Genomic DNA, 17,415 nt, shown 5'->3' on the forward strand with positions numbered 1-17,415 from the left:
TAATACGGAAGTGGGCGAGCTGTTGCTTCTTAACCAATGCTAAAGGTGATTACGTGAACTAGCGTCACTACATGGCGCTAAGTTCGCCATTAAAGTTAGAGCGGATTTAGCAGCCGACAACAGAACAGTGTCGCAGCATTTCCCTGTTCGTTTTCACCCGAAGTTTCCCGCCTCTGTTATGAGATAGCTCTGCCGTAGCCTTTTGTTCACTCGCTCTTAGTTCGTTTGCGGTACGGTTAGCTTACTTTGCGCTATCATGTCCGGAGGATTCGCTCGAGGACCCTCGGGAAGCAACGATTGTCGGATATATGTGGGGAATCTCCCCCCAGACATCCGCTCCAAAGACGTCGAAGACTTATTTTATAAATACGGATCTGTGCGTGATATTGACCTGAAGAACCGCCGAGGAGGACCACCGTTTGCTTTCGTTCAGTTCGAGGACCCGAGGTAAGCATCTATATCCTGGTTAGCCTTGTCGCCACTGTTAGCAAGATGCTACACCCAAAGTTGTTTTAATCTTCCCTGATACAAATGTTCATTTACCGTCAGCTGCTTGTTTTAGCCATAAATCTAAACTATGTTTTGACCCACTTTTACATTCGTCTCATAGTTATATTTTCATCCTGTTGTGAGTGAGGCGTTCGGTTGCCTACATGTGGTAGGACTGAGGCCTACTTCACAAAACATGCTCTAAAGGGCACCTACATACAAGTTGTCATGGTTACAAATAAACCTTCATTGTGCTTAACTTCTTTTTGGTATGTGCAAATAATCAGAATTTTTTTTCTCAGTATTTATCCTAAGTGAACTTTAATAGTTTCTATTTCGATATGTCTGCAAAGTGGCCCTAGCTTGTAACGTACTAACCTCGTGAAAAAATATACAACAGGTTTGTGTTTTTTTCTTCTTTCCTTTTTTATTTACCTCCTAAACAGAAAAAAATATATATTTTTCTATGTTCTGTTAAAAGTGATTTTTTTTGTCTGAGAAATTATGATCTTCCCTCACATTAATCTCTCATTAAACAACATTTCCAACAATATCAACTATTCCACTGAACAAAAAGATGGAGGACATTAAACTTTCAGCATGAACAAGTTTGGATATGCTAAAATAAGACTCCAAAATTTATATAATGTCATGATGGGACTTACAGCAGGCTCTTGCTGCTGTTGATATAAAAGCTCATATGTGCACAATCAGAAAAAGTCTCCACATGCATAACTTTACTTGGAGGTGTGCAAAGAATAACCTTTTATTTTTCTTTAAAAAATACTATTCTATTATGTTGTATATGTCAAATTTCTTCCTTGTTGTCTTCAGGTCAGTGGTGACAATGTTTTGTTTTGGGGTTTTTTTGCAAAAGAAATCATTAAGCACCAATGCAAACCACTCCAAAGCTCCTCCAATGTCTATTGCACTCCACTATTAGGTTCTTCAATAGAGCCATTGCTTTTCTCATATGTGCCTGAGCAAGTTTTGCCTTTATGACGTTTGGTTTAACTTAAGGAAGTGCAAATACCAAAACTGGCTTATTGGATCCCTAAGCTGGTATCCTTTGGGACTTTGTTGGCTACTTCTGCTTTAAATAAATGTAAACTTTTGCTTTTTAAGATTTAATGAATATGTAACCTTACTGGGAAAATACTGTGACAGTGGTGCTTTCACAATAATTCAGATGTGTTGATGTCAAGATCCTTGAGTTGTTGTACTCTTTTGCAATTATTGATTGTAACAAAAAATTAATAATTTGCAGGGACGCTGAGGATGCTGTGTATGGGCGAGATGGCTATGATTACGATGGCTATCGACTGCGTGTGGAGTTTCCGAGAAGTGGAAGGGGTGGCGGAGGAGGAGGTGGTGGAGGCGGAGGCATGGGACCGTCAAGAAACCGCTACGGTCCTCCATCTCGACGCTCCGAAAACAGAGTGGTTGTGTCAGGTCAGTAATGCCTTCCTTTTTTCTGTGCTTTTGTCTTAAGAAAAACATATTTTGTTCACCACCTTTTCCTTTCTGCTTTCTCTCAGGTCTTCCCCAAAGCGGGAGCTGGCAGGACCTGAAGGATCACATGCGGGAGGCAGGTGATGTATGTTACGCTGATGTCTTCCGCGATGGCACAGGTGTGGTGGAGTTTGTGCGCAAAGAAGACATGACCTACGCTGTGCGTAAATTGGATAACACCAAGTTTCGTTCTCATGAGGTACGTAATGAGTCGGAGCAGAAAGCTTTGTTACTGAGGAGGCGCTCTTGAGCTGCAGTTTGAAGTTTGCTCATTTAGATGAAGAAGCAGGATTGAGGGGGATGGATACCCAACTGTAAGTAAAGCCAAATCTCAGAGTCCCTGGGGAAAAAAATAACATGAATTTTATTGTCATATACGTTTATGATTAAGTGCAGGTTAAGATGCTTGATCGATCAACATTGTGTTTTTTTTACAACATTAAGAGAATTATTGGCCTTTTTTAGGTTGCTGAAACCAAAGTGAACTCTTCCTTGTGTCTGCTTGAACCTGGTTGTTCAGTTTGTAGATGCTAACACACTCGTTTGTGTTTAGGGAGAGACGGCCTACATTCGTGTGAAGATGGATGGCAATCGCAGCCCCAGCTACGGCCCTTCTCGTTCTCGTAGCCGCAGCAGAAGCCGTAGCAAGAGCCGATCCCGCAGCTACTCCCCACGCCGCAGCAGAGGATCCCCCCAGTACTCGCCCCGGCGTTCCCGTTCACGCTCCCGTTCCCGCACCTAAATCTGCCTAAACTGAAGCAGCGGTGTACGTCAGAGCCAGAGAGGAGGCGGTCACGTTTAAAATCCAGTGGTTACTCCCAGGATAATCTCTCACTTGTGTACAATGTTGTTTTGTGTGTTTCACCCACCCCTCCTTCTCCATTTTGTTTTTTCCTACTTTTTTTGCAGACCTGATTTTCTCCCCCCGCTTGGCTTCCTCTGTCTTTTTCCCCTTCTGTTTCTGCTATCCATCTTTTTCTCGTTCTAGCATTTTTTTCTCTTCTCGTTGAATGCTTTTGTTTTTTCTTTTTGCCATCGTCTTTGACTTCTCCCTACCATATACAACTGTCCTTTGACCTTCTTGTGTGTTTCTCTGTAGAATTCAGAGGAACAGGATAGGATGGGAAGAGAGGAAACTGTTCATTTTAGGATAAACAGGAGGAGGAGGAGTCAAATATGGCACCAATGGTATGATGGCTGTGCCTTGTTGACTGTGAAATCTACACTTAAGGCTTTTGTGAATCTCTTCTTCTTTAAAATACTCAGTTTACACTTGAATACTGCTGTTGAATGTTACAGTAAAGTGTGCTGTATTCTGTTTTTGGGGACCCTAAAACTTATTTTTTTTTTGTTTTGTTTTGTTTTGTTTTGGGTTTTTTTTGGTGTTTGCTTCTCATCTTTTTGTAGTCAAAGTATTTTTTTGGATTTGATTGGTAGTTGAATTATTAATATTTTTAAAATGTTTTCCAAAGGTGTGATTCTAACTCACCTCCTTCTCTTTGGTTCTGCTGGTTATTCTAAAGGTTTGGACTGGGCTCATTGGCTCACCTTTCCGGATCCGGATCAGGATTCAGGATCAGTTTAGGATTAGGCTTCAGGATGGATACATGGAGCACGACCCCGGCCCTGTCCACCTAACCCCGGCTAACCGGAAACCTCTATGTAAACGAGATAAATCAAACTGATTTGGCTTTCGGAATTATCAAAATTATTCCTTCAGTTTTGGTCTGGGACCTCAGAGACGCAGAGGCACAGTGGGGAAACCATTTCTCAATTTTTTTTATTTTTATTTTTTTTAATTCTAAAAAGAAGAGCAAAGCTTGGATAGGATCCAGTAGGAGGGCATGGAGGTGCAGGAAGGAGAGTGGTAAATTGTGGGGAACATTTGTCAAGGGGCGAGGGAGGTGTGGTTGGAAAAAGGAAAGGATGCTCAAAATGGTATGACTTTTCATAGTTCAGTCATTTCCAAAGATGGATGATTTGTGATTTTCAGTATTTCACTGCTTATTTCTCTTTTAATAAAACATTCAGTAACAATAAGTGAGTGCTGTTTTTGTTGTATTTTTTTCATTTTATGTCATATACAGGTTTGACACAATGTTGCTCACTTACACAAAGTATTTCTGAGTAAGCTGAGGTAATAGGAGCAAGTTTTCCCTTTCATTTTTTTCTTCCTATTTTTGTAAAAGAATAATTATTCTAGTCCTAAATTTCCAGATTTTTCAAAGCATTTTATTAAATAGATCTACTTAATATCAAGTCAGAGAATCTAATGTTTTTCAGTACCATTCAATCATATTCAATTCAATCCCAAAGTTGTGGTCTTTGTGGACAAAGCAGGATATTCACTGACCACAATTAAATTGTTTCTAAGGATTTGTAAAGTTGGAATAAATAAAGTTTTTGCTCTTGTAGGAGAATATATGTGCTCAATTTGATAACTAAATGGGGGGAGTGGGGGATCTCACTTTCAACTTTAAAAAAAAAACCTATAAAAGTAAACAATTGTGTTATTTAGAAAAAGGGGAGGTGTATCAGTTTCCCATGTGACTTTTTGTATAATCACAAGCCTTCCATTTAAGGTCTCGGGTCTCTTGAATCGGCTTATGATCAGTATTTGTGTGCAGTAACAACCACTGGTTCCCCAAAGCTGGTAAACCTAAGGGCAGAGTAACACAGAAAGCCTTTTTTCTCAGAAAAAAACTTGCTTTGTCAGTAATTAAATTATTTAACTCACAAATTAAAAGTGCATGTGTGTTTTCCTTTATGATAAATGTCCTGTTTAAGATGGGAACAAACATTAGGTTTTAGTTTATTTTGTGATATGGAGCAAAAATCAGAGTTTTGGTGAAAGATTCAGACTTCTCTTTAGCACTGCTTAGACAAAGTTGGTTATGGAGTTGATGTAGAGTCCATCTACAACCAGAAAAGATCCAGTTTATCTTGGGTAGCGTTAGGTTCCTCTTAGATTCATTTCAAATCTTAGGGAGCTAATTTGTGACTCTGAAAGACCTTAGAATTTTACATTTTAAAGTCCGATTTCTAATTTTAGTTTTTGCAAGAATTAGAAGCTCTCGAGTAGTTACACACCCTGCTGAAAATTATATTTTTAATGTTATTTGTGAGAGAAACACTTTTTGAAATCATAAACCTAGGATTATTATTATGGGATTATAATGTTTTGTTAATAAAGAATTGTCAGACAAATACCATTATTTTGGTAATCCTATTTATTTCATGTTAGAAAAAAAGTTTTATTTACTTATATAAAGCAGCGTTCGCTTCTTGATAATAGAAATAATAGTTAATGATTCAGATGAAATCTTGCCACACAAAATATGGCGAACAAGCTGACGTACTGTTTCTAAGTACGTCAAAATGACTTCTACGGCGAGGCAGGAGGTGAGAGCGGTGCAATCTGGGTGGAAATAAAATGCGGGCCCTTCTCCGCGAGTAGAAAATGAGCGTCACCTGGAAGTCTTGTCCTGAGCCAATCAGCGGGAGGGAGAGATGCAGAGGGCGGAGCGGGAGAACCACGCGTCCTTCAATAAATGAAAGAAAAGCTGTGCTGCCCCCAGAAGCGTGCATCTCTGAACACTGAAACTACACACAGGAACGGTAAGAGTTATTTAACTATTACACAGTGTGCTTTGCCATGACTGAGTATGCAAAAGCTGATGCGCAGGAGAAACCGAGCGCTTTGCCTCTTTGCTGCGCCGTTTGAGCAATAAAAGCGCATGAGCCACTGTGGAAATCTGACTACAAAGGCTAATGGTGGCTGAAGCAAACATCCTCTCGCACAGAAAGCACCAAGTTGGCATAGATGCGTGCACTTCCAATATGAGTTATCTTTGTAGCAGCGCTGCATGAAACGCAAAATGCCTCCCTCTGTAACATGCCCGGGCTCACGTGGTTTGCAAACTGAAGCAAAAACATCGATTTAAAGAAAGTGCTGACAGTGGATTCTATGCACCAAACAGCGTCTTGTCTGCATCCTTTTATATGCATTGTATCAAACTTTTGTGTCTTGCAGGGCATCATGTCTGACAAGAAGGCGGTGATCAAGAATGCAGACATGTCTGATGAAATGCAGCATGATGCTGTAGACTGTGCCATGCAGGCAATGGAGAAGTACAACATAGAGAAGGATATCGCTGCCTATGTTAAAAAGGTATGGTGCTCCCTTTCTATGTTGGAAAAATATGACCTTTTGAAGAACTTTTACATCAGCATTGACCTTCATCTTTCTCATCTTTCCCGCAGGAGTTTGACAAGAAATACAATCCGACATGGCACTGCATCGTTGGCAGGAACTTTGGCAGCTATGTGACACACGAAACTAAACATTTCATTTACTTCTACTTGGGTCAGGTGGCTATCCTGCTGTTTAAGTCCGGCTAAGGCATACACCCTTGTCACAATGTGCATGCTGCCACCTTTCTGCAGACATGCATACCTCCCGGTCTGCTGCTTTCATCAATTACTTTTTGCCAACTGCAACACAAATCATCGATCAGTGCTTTAATCATGTCTGCACAGATAATTCATAGGAAGTCCTAGAATTAGGATCAGTCTGATGGTGGCCCTCTGTCAGCGTTTGTACGTCTGTCTTCGATATATCTGTGTTTTTGCTTTTGTGCAAGTTGATTATGGAGTTCATGTAGAGTCCATTATTTCACGTGAGTTTGTTGTAAAATAACTTATTATTAGTGCATTAAAATGAGCAACAGAGTTTTTGTTCAAATGCCTTTAATTTCCAGGACAAAAAATGTCAGGACTGTTGCTTGAACCTAATAAAAGCTGTGATATGTGGAGGTTTGTATGTGCTTTAACATTCCTGGTTATGCCTGTGAAAACTTGCAGCGATCCTGTTCTGTATATCTGTAAACTCATTTGGTTGCCTGGTATTGTGACGGTTTTTGTTGACAAATGTTGAGCACAAACCAATTTTGACAATTAAATAGTTCAAATGATGTCTGTGGATGCACTTTAATTTGGTTGTATTGCATGACTTTAAGTAGTGTTATGCCTCATATCTGAAAGCCTTAACACTACCCTGCTCTGTGTAAGGCTATGACAAGGTGTGGGGAATTTTATGTAAAATAATTTAAAACTTAAACCTAAAGTTGGAACTAAAAATACATTAGAGGTGGCATTGTTTTCATTGTACCAGTTTACTACTAAAGTAAGGAAATAATGGAATTTCAGTATACATAAGGAAAATGCTCACATTAGCTGTCCAGTGAGTTGGTGAAAAAAGGTAATTTAATGAATTGAAATCTGAACAAATTTTTTTTATCTTATTACTCTTATACAGCCACTCACAAACCAGACTAGATATCTTACTAGGAATCTAGTAAATTGTATGTGATGGGCCTAATAAACTTTAGCATTTTTTGGTGTGAAAGGATGCCATTGAAGACACTTAATGGATTTTACTAGTTTTAGTAAAAAAAGCAACAATGAAACAAAAATGGGAGGACATTGGTGCTACAAAAGAGAAATGAGAAGCAGAGGGATCATCTCGGATTAAGGCATTCTAGACTGAAAATCGCTTTATTTCAGGGAAACAATAGTGCAAGTATGAATACAATGTGGAGTTGGAGAGACTCTAGAACATGTTATCTGTTATGAAGGAGAAAGACAACAGTTGATCCAAAACTTAAAAACTAGACTTTGTTCATTTAGAAATATCTCAAAGTTATCAGAAAATATTTAGCTATTTGATAGGAACTAAGTTGTATAATAGAAACTGGGTGACATCTGGTTTACACTCCACGCCAGTTGGTGGCGGTTATTTACCAACCGCCGCAACAAAACGAAGCAGAAGGACGAAGAAAAGTGCTTCCGGGTGATAAACATGTCGGCTCCTGTCGGGGTGTCGGCACCGGTGTTCGGCCGTCCTGCCGTCCCTGCCTTCCCGCCCATGGCTCTGTCGGCCGAAGCCGCTCCGTTCAGTCCCGGAGAGCCGGACTGCTCGCCGCTTGACTCTCTGTCGGACGCGGAGAAGCAGTTTTCCCGCTGCGCCGCAAAGCTTCGAGCCCTGAGAGCAGACTGCAGCCAGCTGAGAGAGGAGCTCAATCAGCTGTTTGACCTGCTGCTTTCAGAGAACTACAACAGGAGCTGCGACCTTCCCATCACCATCCGACCAGAGGTAACACATGTACCAACCAGCAGCCGCTCCTCTGCAGTCATTTGTAAGGGTTTCATGGTTGTTATAAAGCGTCTCGCTTCTTTTTTCCAGGATGTGTGCATTCTGCTAAAGAACACCACTGGCCTCGTACCTTTGAATCAAGAACACTTGGTTGTTAAATTCTGTCAACTTGTTCATCACCTCCTCAATCAGCTGAAGGTAAGAGAGCAAAATTAAAAAATCTACTTTACCATCTAGGACTTTGTAAAAGTGTTGTCCCACTATTTATTTCTTTTATTATTATTTCAAAATCAGTTTAAATTGATATATTTGAATTTCAGGCACCTGTTTACTCTCTTGTCTTATGTTGTTCATTTGTCTTTATTGGTCCTTTGATGGGCTGAATTGAAACTAATTTCGTCAAGTTTCTGTACAATGGCAATAAAGGCGGATTCTGATGTTTATTTATGTCCCTTAAACATTTCGAATATCTGGAGGTTTAAGCTAGTTTTTCTGCAGTGTGCTGGAATATATTAACTTGTTTTTATTCTGCTTGGATTTTCTCCAGGTTATAATGGATGAACAGACACTGGATGTGCTGGTAAACTACACTGTCAATGCCCTGAAACAGTGCAGTACATGGACCCACTCAGATGTTCTCTTGGCACTTTCCACAGTTGTGTATGGTAATGGATCTCAGTGCCACCAGGTAGATTATCATTGTTCACTGCTTTTTGAACTGTATTTGTTATTTCCATGGCTTTAATTAAAGATGAAGAACAGCGAATCAAAGAGTTTCTAAATTCTTATTTCTTCAATAATATTGCTAACCTTTGTATATTCTTTAATAAACTCCAAAAATATCCCTTAAACAAGTTGACATTTAAACTCGGAATCTTCAGTTTTCATATCTTTGAAAAATAAGTCAAATTTGTCAATAATTGTTCTACTCGAGCCAGTCACAGAAATGTATTCCTGTTTCAGTCATGTTTGTCCTATTTGCATTGAGATTTTGCTTGTTCACAGCTTGTCAGTGACCTGCTGCGTGAAGATGGAGTCATTCTGCAGTACAGTTCTCCTTCCCAGCCAAATATCGAGTTGAGGCACGTTGCGCTCACCTGCATGGCCAACATCTGCCTCAGGTAGACTTCATGACGGCAAAAATGTTCACATTTCATCACATTATAGACATGACCTGCTGTTTATCTCATTTTAGATTTTATGTGGTAGATCAACACAGAATGGTGCTTAATTGTTTCCTAAATGTCTTTATATGTCCATATTTGAAATGTTACTTTAGGCTTCTTTTGTGCCATTTTGCTGGATGCCTGTGTGTTTTCCTTTGCAGGATTCCAGGTCAGCCACTTTTGGACGATCAGTACAGAAGTGTTTGTTTCAGACTTTTTCTGAAGACATTGCAGTCACCCAAACCTCCCAACACTGATGATCTCTTCTACTGCATGGTACCTACATCTGGCCTGCTACAATAAGAAAACGCATGTTTAGTGATAGCTAACACTTTTTTGCTATGTTTTTTTTTCTTGCAGGTCATCCAGGCAGCTCTGAAGGGACTTCAGTTCTGTCTGTCAGGTGGGAAGTGGAAATTTGGAGGAGGAGAGGAGCTTGGATCTGTACTGGCTGCACTAAAGGTGGTACAACAAACCACATTTCCTTCTGCATGAATCTGTCTGGTGAAGTCTATTCATTTGAGACCTACTGATTCTTTTCATAGAGGCTCATGTTCCAGGGAGCCCCTGGTTTAAGTGTCGACTGGCCAGAGGTAATTTACCCAGCACCTCTTTCACAGTGTGAAAGTCTCTCTCCACCAAGGCCTACTGAACCACCAAAAACTTTAGAATCACCAAAGCAGGCAGATAAGACTGGAAAAGCATCAGGAGTAAGAGGAGCCTTAGTTCTTACTGATTTTAGTACTTACAAAGGATTTTTCTGCATTTATTGCAAGATGTTCACTTTTGTCTTGTTTCAGAAAAAAAGGAGGAAATCAAAAGGAAAGAAGACAAAACCTGATGAAAGCAAAGTGGATGACAGAGAGGAGGAAGATAAAGAAGCGGTGCCTGAAGGCGGAGGGGACGTCAGCAGAAATGATGAGGAGAGCTTAGCCAGACCGTCCGCCTCACTTCTCTACCCGTTCTGGAAGCTGAACAGTTCTGAATCAGAGTTTTCGGACATTGAGGGGAACGCACAAAGCAAGTTAAGGTACACAGAGAGCTTTTTACATGAATGATTGTTTGATCACAGGATTCCTTCAGTGACTGGAAAGGAATGCCTTTTTTTAAGAAATATACTATTTCTTATCATCTATCCATTCATCTCTCTTTTTGTTTTATTTTCTGCCATGAATTTAATCAACTTTTGTTTTTATATTATAAAAATGATCAGAACAGGACAGAAAAAAATGTGTTTGAATCCTGTTTTAATGTCGTTTTTTTTATTCCCATCAACAATCTTTTCCATTTTGCCGTTTTAGAGTTTATCAGTGCCGTGTTCGTCAGTTGGCGCTGCACTGCATGTTAGCAGTAGTGAAAGCTGTTGAGAAGAGGACTCTGTATGGTTACTGGTCCTCCTTCATCCCTGACTCTTCTGCTGGTGGACCCCCATCTCTAACTCTTCTTACAATTATACTAAAAGACCCCTCACCAAAGGTACAGCCAGTCACAAACATTTGCTTTGGTTTTCATCAGGATGTGTGAAACATTGCACTTTGTGTTTAATTCATATATTCTTTCTTATTCTAGGTGCGACTGTGTGCACTTCAGGTGCTGTCGGCCATCTTGGATGGTTCCCGGCAGTTTCTAGCTGCGGCTGAAGACACAGCATCGCCTCGAACGTCTTACACCCCGTTCTCATTCATGCTCGCTGCTGCTATCAGAGAGCTGCACCGCGGCCTCAGCCTGGCTCTCCTGGCTGAAACGTCCTCTCAAACACTCACACAGGTCATAAAGGTGGGCAAGATGATTTATCGTTTATTGTTTAGTCAGCTCTAACAAGAATGTATTTGTGAATGAGTTTGTCCTAATAAGCAACAGATTTTTAATATCCAGAGTGCTATTCACACTGTTTGCAATCAATGCAGTAAGTCTGTTTTGAATTTTCTCTAGATAAATGTCTTGACTTTACAATTTCATGTATTTGTAGTTACCCTTTGTTCACAGTTGCATTCTGCCTAAAATAAATATTTATCACGTCTGTACAACAATTTTTAGCTATGTAGTACCTCTCAAGTTTGATTTTTCATACTAGTGTGCATATAGCAGTGAAGACAACGAAACTCTTAAATATTTAATTTATGATGAAAATGACATAACTCAGCCTTTGAATAATAAAAGTGACCAAAATAATGTTAGTTTGTGCTGAAGAAAAATATATGTGACGGAGACGGTGCTGCAGTCACGGAGTATCTCCTCCTCTGTCTGTTAGTGCCTGGCGTTCCTGGTGGCCAACGCTCCCTATCATCGCCTCAGACCTGGCCTGCTGAGCCAGCTCTGGAAACAGATTCGTCCTTATGTGCGCCACAGAGGTCTGCACCTCATCTCAATGACCTATCTAGCTTTTTAAAGTTTCTCTCTGACAGTAGCAATGCTCTGTCTACAGATGTGACTGTACGCGGGTCTGTGCTGAGACTATACGGGGCGACAGTAACGGCTCAGGCCCCCCTCCCTGAGGTGCAGCTTCTCCTCCAGCAGCCAGAAAACCTCGGTGGTGGCAGTATGTCCGGCTCGGTAACACCGCAGGACTCTGCTCTCAGCTGGAGACACAGGAACGGAGCGGCCTCACCTGCTCGGACACCAGCAGCTTTCTCCCAACAAAACTCAGGCACACATTCTCCCCAGCTTCCTCACACACCAAGAGAGGAGGAGAAGTCGTCACCGTGGCTACTGAAGCTGTGTGTTTCTCTGGTGATTCAGCCCAGAGAGGAGCAGTCAGATAGTGAGGGAGCGGGAAGGAGTGCTGCTTTAGAGCCTTCTCAAGTTCGACTCGAAGCTTTGCAGGTGAAGGTTACGGAAACAACTTGTAAACGCTCTAAAGAAGCATTTCTCAAGACATGTTTTTTTTTCTTTCAGGTTTTGTCCCATCTGGTACGCGGTTATTTCCCTCTTGCTCAATCAAGCCTATATGAGATCGGGCAGGTGAGCGTTCGTTGCCTCGAGGAGACAGACCCCTCCATACAGCTACACAGTGCAAAGGTAAATCTGTCTACCTCAGCTGCAAGCATGACACAAAACTACAATAAGCAAAGGAACTTTGGGGTTTTGTTGTATTTTTTTAGCTACTTGAAGAGTTTGGTGCAGGAATAATCCAGCAGTACAGACCTGAGAACTGTGTTCCTGAAAGCTCTAAAGTTCCTGTGAACCAGGTGAGAACTTTGCTGCAGTCTCGGGCTGCAACTATTATCTAATGAATCGATTATTAACATTTTTTTCATCAAGGCATTCAAGCCTTTTTTATGTAATACTAGAGATGCATTAAAATGCAAATAAACAATTCAGATCCTTTTTTAAATAATAAAATTTTAAAAATGCAATAACATAGCATCGCTTTAGTGAATTTGAACTGGGTAAAGCTAAAACTATGCCGCCTCAGGATTTTTGAGCAAAACATATTTACAAACAAGGCTGTTTTTTTTTTTTTTCTTTAAATGTGTTATCTTGAATAAAAAATGTGCATATTTCATACAATTTTGGCTTAATTAGTGCTCTGAATTGAAGGAGTCTTGTTTGAGTCTCTATACTCCAGTTGATTATTAATCGCTTACTAAATTAGTATTCGCTAGTTAAGATAGATTTAAGAGTTTGATGAAAAAACTGAAGGCTCAACTTTTCAGAAGATTAAACATTATGTCATGATGGGTTACAGGACACTTCCAAAATCACACAAATTTAAAATGGATGAAAATAAATGATATCCAAGTTGCCTGTGAGGAACCTTTATGTCAAACATTCAGCTTGGATTGTGCGCATGTCATGTTAGCCGCTTGTGGAATGTGTCCTAATGCAATGTTTCTGCTTGTAGGTGGTGGAGTTTTGGTTAAAAGTGTTGAGTGGGCCACTAAATGCAGCACTGCAAAACGAACAACATCCCACGCTACAGGCAAGCGCCTGCGACACGCTGGCCTCCATCCTGCCACAGGCCTTCGCTCAGCTGCCTGTGAGTTTCTCCTTTGACCACCTTCTCATTTTCTGAAGAGAAAATTGAAATTCCTCCAGTTATATCTGTAATCTTGTTTTTCAGGATAAAACCCAGCTGATGTGTATCACCGTGCTGCTGGGCCTGACCTACATTGAGAACTATCTGGTGAAGACTGCAGCCGTCAGGGCTTTGGGAGTTTACATACTGTTCCCTTGTTTGAGAGAGGCAAGTAATCGGTAAAGATCAGGATCTGTGCTGTTAGGAAAAGCAGTCATCTGAATGTTTTCAGATATTCTGTTATTATATTCTTCTCTCAGGATGTGATGTTTGTGGCTGATACTGCGAACATTATCCTCGCTGCCCTTGATGACCGATCTACAAACGTCCGTGCAAAAGCTGCGTGGTCTTTGGGAAACCTCACAGACACACTTATCATTAATATGTAAGACTGCTTGGGTTTATGAAACATAGAAAATAGGGTGAAAAGTGGAACTTCCTCTTAAATCAGCAGCAACGTACTTAAAGTTGGACATTACTGGATATTTCAATTGAACACTGAATAAAACAGATTTTGGAATCGATTGGTTTGGAACCTCAACTGTATAAACATTTTATTTATAATTAAAATCCTGATCAATGCCAGAAAATCAGCCAAATCAAACAAACTCTGTACTCTGTCCCTGGTAGAGTGGTCAACCAGCCAAAAGTGTACAAGAAATTTGTCGAGGAACGCAGAAAATGTGAAGTTGAGACACAAGTTGCAAAGGGGCATTTAAGCTAATAATATATCATCTACATGTGCTACTTTGACCCAATACATAAAATCTACCAAAAAAATTGAACTTCTGCGTCAAATTCTTGTTGATTGTCGTATCATAATTCCATCCTGACCAAAAAACACTTCAAATTCATCATTAAAAACTGAGAATTAATTACCTTCATGACAATAATAACTGTAAACTTCTGGACATAATCTCTATCTTTCTCTATCTTCAGGCAGAATGTAGGCGTGGATTTCCAGGAAGAATTGTCTGACATGCTTCTGCTGAAGATGCTGCAGGCAGCAACTCGAGCAACTGCAGACAGAGACAAGGTGAAAAGAAAAAACAAACCCATTGCCCCCAGATGTCCGGAGGGCAGCATGTTCAAACTAATATGTTACCTTGTTTTCTTCTCCTCTGACCTTCCAGGTGAAGTGCAATGCAGTGCGAGTGCTTGGAAATCTGCTTCATTTCCTGCGTCACAGTCAGATGACTCGGCCTGTTTTCCAACGCCCTCTGGAAGATGCGGTTCGTGCTCTGGTCAAAACCGTCCAATCGGAAGCAGCTATGAAAGTCAGGTGGAATGCCTGTTATGCACTGGGAAATGCGTTCAGAAATTCCTCCTTGCCGCTTGGTAACTATTTTTTAGAACATTTTCTCAAGAGTCTAGAGATTCAAGTGAATATTATGCAAGATTTACTTTCTGCCTGTTTTTCTTCTTTCAGTTGGGCCTCGACTGCTTCTAAAAACTGTTTTTTAAAAAACACTTAAATGTTTTTGGAAATAGGTTCATGTTTTTTGGTGTCTGGAAAACAAACCGTTTCAAAAACCTTCACAAGGCGCGCTGCGCCGTTACCTAGCAACCCCAGCGCTCCCAGTCTGTCACCTAGCAACCCAAGCAGAGCTCCAGTTTGGTTGTTGACTTTCCAATCAGAAACCACCTGCTACATTACTGCTGGTTGTGCAGGAGGCTCCTTTTCTTCTTTTCAAAGATATGGTTGAATAATTGCGCATCTGCTTTCAGCCATTTTCATCTGCTGAAACTTGCTGAAATGCTGAGTTGGCGGGTCGTGTCTAGAAGAAGCAGACTTGGATGTAAAGTCACAAGATGTGTTTAAAAAAACAGCTCATTCTGAAAGGAGCTCAAAATATTCAGAACTGATCAGAGAAAAATCTCATTTTCTAAGAATGATTTTGTGCAAAAAAATGAATAAATATGTTTTGTATATCCCATGGACCTTTCCTGACCTAATTGAAGGGAGCATAATATGTCCCCTTTTAGAAGTAGCTAATGATTTTAGCAATAACTTTCTGTCTTTTAGTTGTTGGATTTTGCTGATGTCAAAGATCACAGCTGGCCATTGTTTCTTTCTTTGTAACAGAGACGGCTCCATGGTCTCAGGATGCCTTCTCCGCCCTCTGCCATGTGGTCACCTCCTGCAAAAACTTCAAAGTCCGCATCAAGTCAGCCGCCGCCCTCGCGGTACCGGTGACACAAAGCGCTTCAGTTGTGTGTGGCACTCTCTGGCCACAGCCCTGCAAAACAGCGAAGACGTGGTCGACTTTCTGGAGTACCGCTACAGCGCCAGCCTGCGACACACGCTCTCTGAGGCTCTGTTGCACCTGCTCAGCCTCTGCACGCTGCAGGACATGCCTGAACTCAGCGCGTCGTTGGCCGGGGAGGAGGGCACGGGCATCAGAGAGTATTTAATCAAGTATCTTAAGGCAGAGGAGGAAGAAGGAAAAACAGGAGGAGAAGATGAAGCAGGAGAAGAGAGGAACTCTGGGCAGGAGAGTGGACAATTGCAGCAAAGACTGGATCGACTCCAGGAGACTCTTGTCAGACTTCAGAGCCTGAAGATTGAAGAGGAGGGAGGGGAGAAGGAGAAGGATGTGGTGGTTCATTTCCTCGAGGATCTGTTGAAGATATGTGAGGAGTTTTAGAAATTTACCTCAACCTGAGTTTAAAGTAAATTAAACTTTACTTTGAACTAAGTAAAGTTTAATTTACTGAGTTCCCTCAAAAGGTTGAGGGAGCAGTAGATCCTCAAACCTGACCCCTAACTCAGAGACGGGGTCTCTGGCAGGTGAAAAAAGCCTCACTAGAACTCAAAAATATGTTCATGTAAACCTGAAATATAAATATGATTGAAAATAACAATCTTTTTGTGTCAACATTTGAAGTAAAAATACTGTAACTATTTAGGTTATGTGCATGTTATTATATCTTTTATCATCCCTTTGATTTCTATACTGCTACATTGTTTTCTATTGTTTTTAGTTAATAAAAAGTAATTGTACTTGCCTAAAATTTTTGACCTGTATTTTATCATAGTCATAATTGACTAACTGAAGTCAAGTCATCAAATTATTCAATGACACTTTTTGGAAACATTAGAATTGGTAACTGCAATACTAACCTTGTATTTACTTGATTTCGGATAATACCAGAGTTCATATAGGTATTACACACACCTATATGAACCACACTGCACCGTCTTTGGCTAGATGTATGACTGAGTGTACAGATATATTTTGCATCCCTTGTATTATTGTATGATTTGGCTGTCTGAAAGTAGATTGATACCTTTGTTGTTTTTCTGATTCTTCTAAATTTTTCTTCTGTCACAAACTACAGTGCCTTGCAAAAGTATTCATACCCCTTGAACTTTTTGACAGAGCCACTTGTGTATGTGTATTTTAAAATATATTGTGAAGTGGAAGGTGAAGAGTAGTTTGTTTTCAATTTTATTTTTTATAAATATAATTTGAAAAGCTGTGGTGTGTGTATGTGTATTGTGGCACCCCCTATCTAATGTGATTAAGATCCAAACCAAGTTTTGATATGGTGCCTTATAATGAAAAGTACAATGTACATCACTAAAAGTCTCCTGGATTGTTGGGGTAAGTTGCTCTAAGAGGATACTTTGATCATGGCAGGATTTTTTCAGTGAAAATAGTCTTTTCTCAAATGCACAAAGAGCTATGAAAAAATATGTTTAACCCAGTTCTATCAAATTCTGATACTTTCTGCAGAATGTCAATTTTTTCAAAACATTTTGCCAGCAGGATGCCACCAAAAGTCTGTTTTCCCCACAATGTGGTAACACACAAACTAAAAGTTTTTGATGCTGATTCAATTACATGTACTTGTTTATAGCTTGACATTTCTTTTGACTTTATATTTTTGTGTTTGTTGTATTTGTTACTGCCTCTCAGGCCAGGATTCCCTTGAAAAAGGATTCCTTTTCCCAGTGGGTTTTTATCCTGTTTTTTTTTTTTTAAATAAAGGTTAAAAAAAATAAACATGTGTATTAATTGTTGCGTTTCATCTGATCAGTCTTCGCAGAAATCAATTATTAATTCAAAGTG

General features: G+C 40.2%; 3 protein-coding genes across 6 annotated transcripts; all 3 read left to right on the plus strand.

Moving 5' to 3' along the window:
* The first annotated feature begins 21 nt into the window (after positions 1-21).
* On the plus strand, positions 22-4,041 carry srsf1b (serine and arginine rich splicing factor 1b). 4 transcript variants are annotated; one of them, XR_008606885.1, is made up of 6 exons: positions 22-447; positions 1,757-1,941; positions 2,028-2,200; positions 2,555-2,767; positions 3,101-3,189; positions 3,525-4,041. XR_008606885.1 is itself a non-coding variant. In XM_055043758.1 (5 exons), the coding sequence occupies exons 1-4, from the start codon at positions 257-259 to the stop codon at positions 2,741-2,743; spliced, it is 738 nt and encodes a 245-aa protein (XP_054899733.1). In that variant the 5' UTR covers positions 22-256; the 3' UTR covers positions 2,744-2,767; positions 3,101-4,041. The 4 variants fall into 4 exon arrangements, 2 of the variants coding, with proteins under 2 accessions (XP_054899733.1, XP_054899732.1); XM_055043758.1 differs by having other exon boundaries at positions 3,101-4,041; XR_008606884.1 differs by having other exon boundaries at positions 23-447; positions 2,555-3,189.
* A 1,463-nt stretch (positions 4,042-5,504) lies between these two features.
* On the plus strand, positions 5,505-6,974 carry dynll2b (dynein, light chain, LC8-type 2b). Its single transcript, XM_055043759.1, has 3 exons — positions 5,505-5,619; positions 6,035-6,172; positions 6,265-6,974. The coding sequence occupies exons 2-3, from the start codon at positions 6,041-6,043 to the stop codon at positions 6,400-6,402; spliced, it is 270 nt and encodes an 89-aa protein (XP_054899734.1). The 5' UTR covers positions 5,505-5,619; positions 6,035-6,040; the 3' UTR covers positions 6,403-6,974.
* Positions 6,975-7,816: 842 nt separating this feature from the next.
* heatr6 (HEAT repeat containing 6) lies at positions 7,817-17,277 on the plus strand. Its single transcript, XM_055043998.1, is given in 21 exon segments — positions 7,817-8,155; positions 8,246-8,353; positions 8,703-8,843; positions 9,161-9,276; positions 9,483-9,597; positions 9,682-9,783; positions 9,867-10,031; positions 10,122-10,351; positions 10,623-10,797; positions 10,891-11,097; positions 11,573-11,672; positions 11,747-12,144; positions 12,217-12,339; positions 12,423-12,509; positions 13,166-13,300; positions 13,385-13,507; positions 13,600-13,724; positions 14,279-14,375; positions 14,473-14,677; positions 15,426-15,530; positions 15,533-17,277. Coding segments are annotated over 21 exon segments (3,606 nt in total). The 5' UTR covers positions 7,817-7,861; the 3' UTR covers positions 15,988-17,277.
* The last annotated feature ends 138 nt before the right edge of the window (positions 17,278-17,415 follow it).

The sequence above is a fragment of the Poeciliopsis prolifica genome, unplaced genomic scaffold (genome assembly GCF_027474105.1).
Source record: "Poeciliopsis prolifica strain line A6 unplaced genomic scaffold, Auburn_PproV2 SCAFFOLD019, whole genome shotgun sequence".
Classification (NCBI taxonomy): domain Eukaryota; kingdom Metazoa; phylum Chordata; class Actinopteri; order Cyprinodontiformes; family Poeciliidae; genus Poeciliopsis; species Poeciliopsis prolifica.

Bases quoted from the DNA above. Each gene is read 5' to 3' on its own strand.
- dynll2b (XM_055043759.1), top strand. From the start codon at position 6,041: ATGTCTGACAAGAAGGCGGTGATCAAGAATGCAGACATGTCTGATGAA. The intron at 6,173-6,264 runs GTATGGTGCTCC...TCTTTCCCGCAG, and splicing joins TCGCTGCCTATGTTAAAAAG to GAGTTTGACAAGAAATACAA.
- srsf1b (XM_055043758.1), top strand. From the start codon at position 257: ATGTCCGGAGGATTCGCTCGAGGACCCTCGGGAAGCAACGATTGTCGG. The intron at 448-1,756 runs GTAAGCATCTAT...AATAATTTGCAG, and splicing joins GTTCAGTTCGAGGACCCGAG to GGACGCTGAGGATGCTGTGT. The intron at 2,201-2,554 runs GTACGTAATGAG...GTTTGTGTTTAG, and splicing joins CCAAGTTTCGTTCTCATGAG to GGAGAGACGGCCTACATTCG.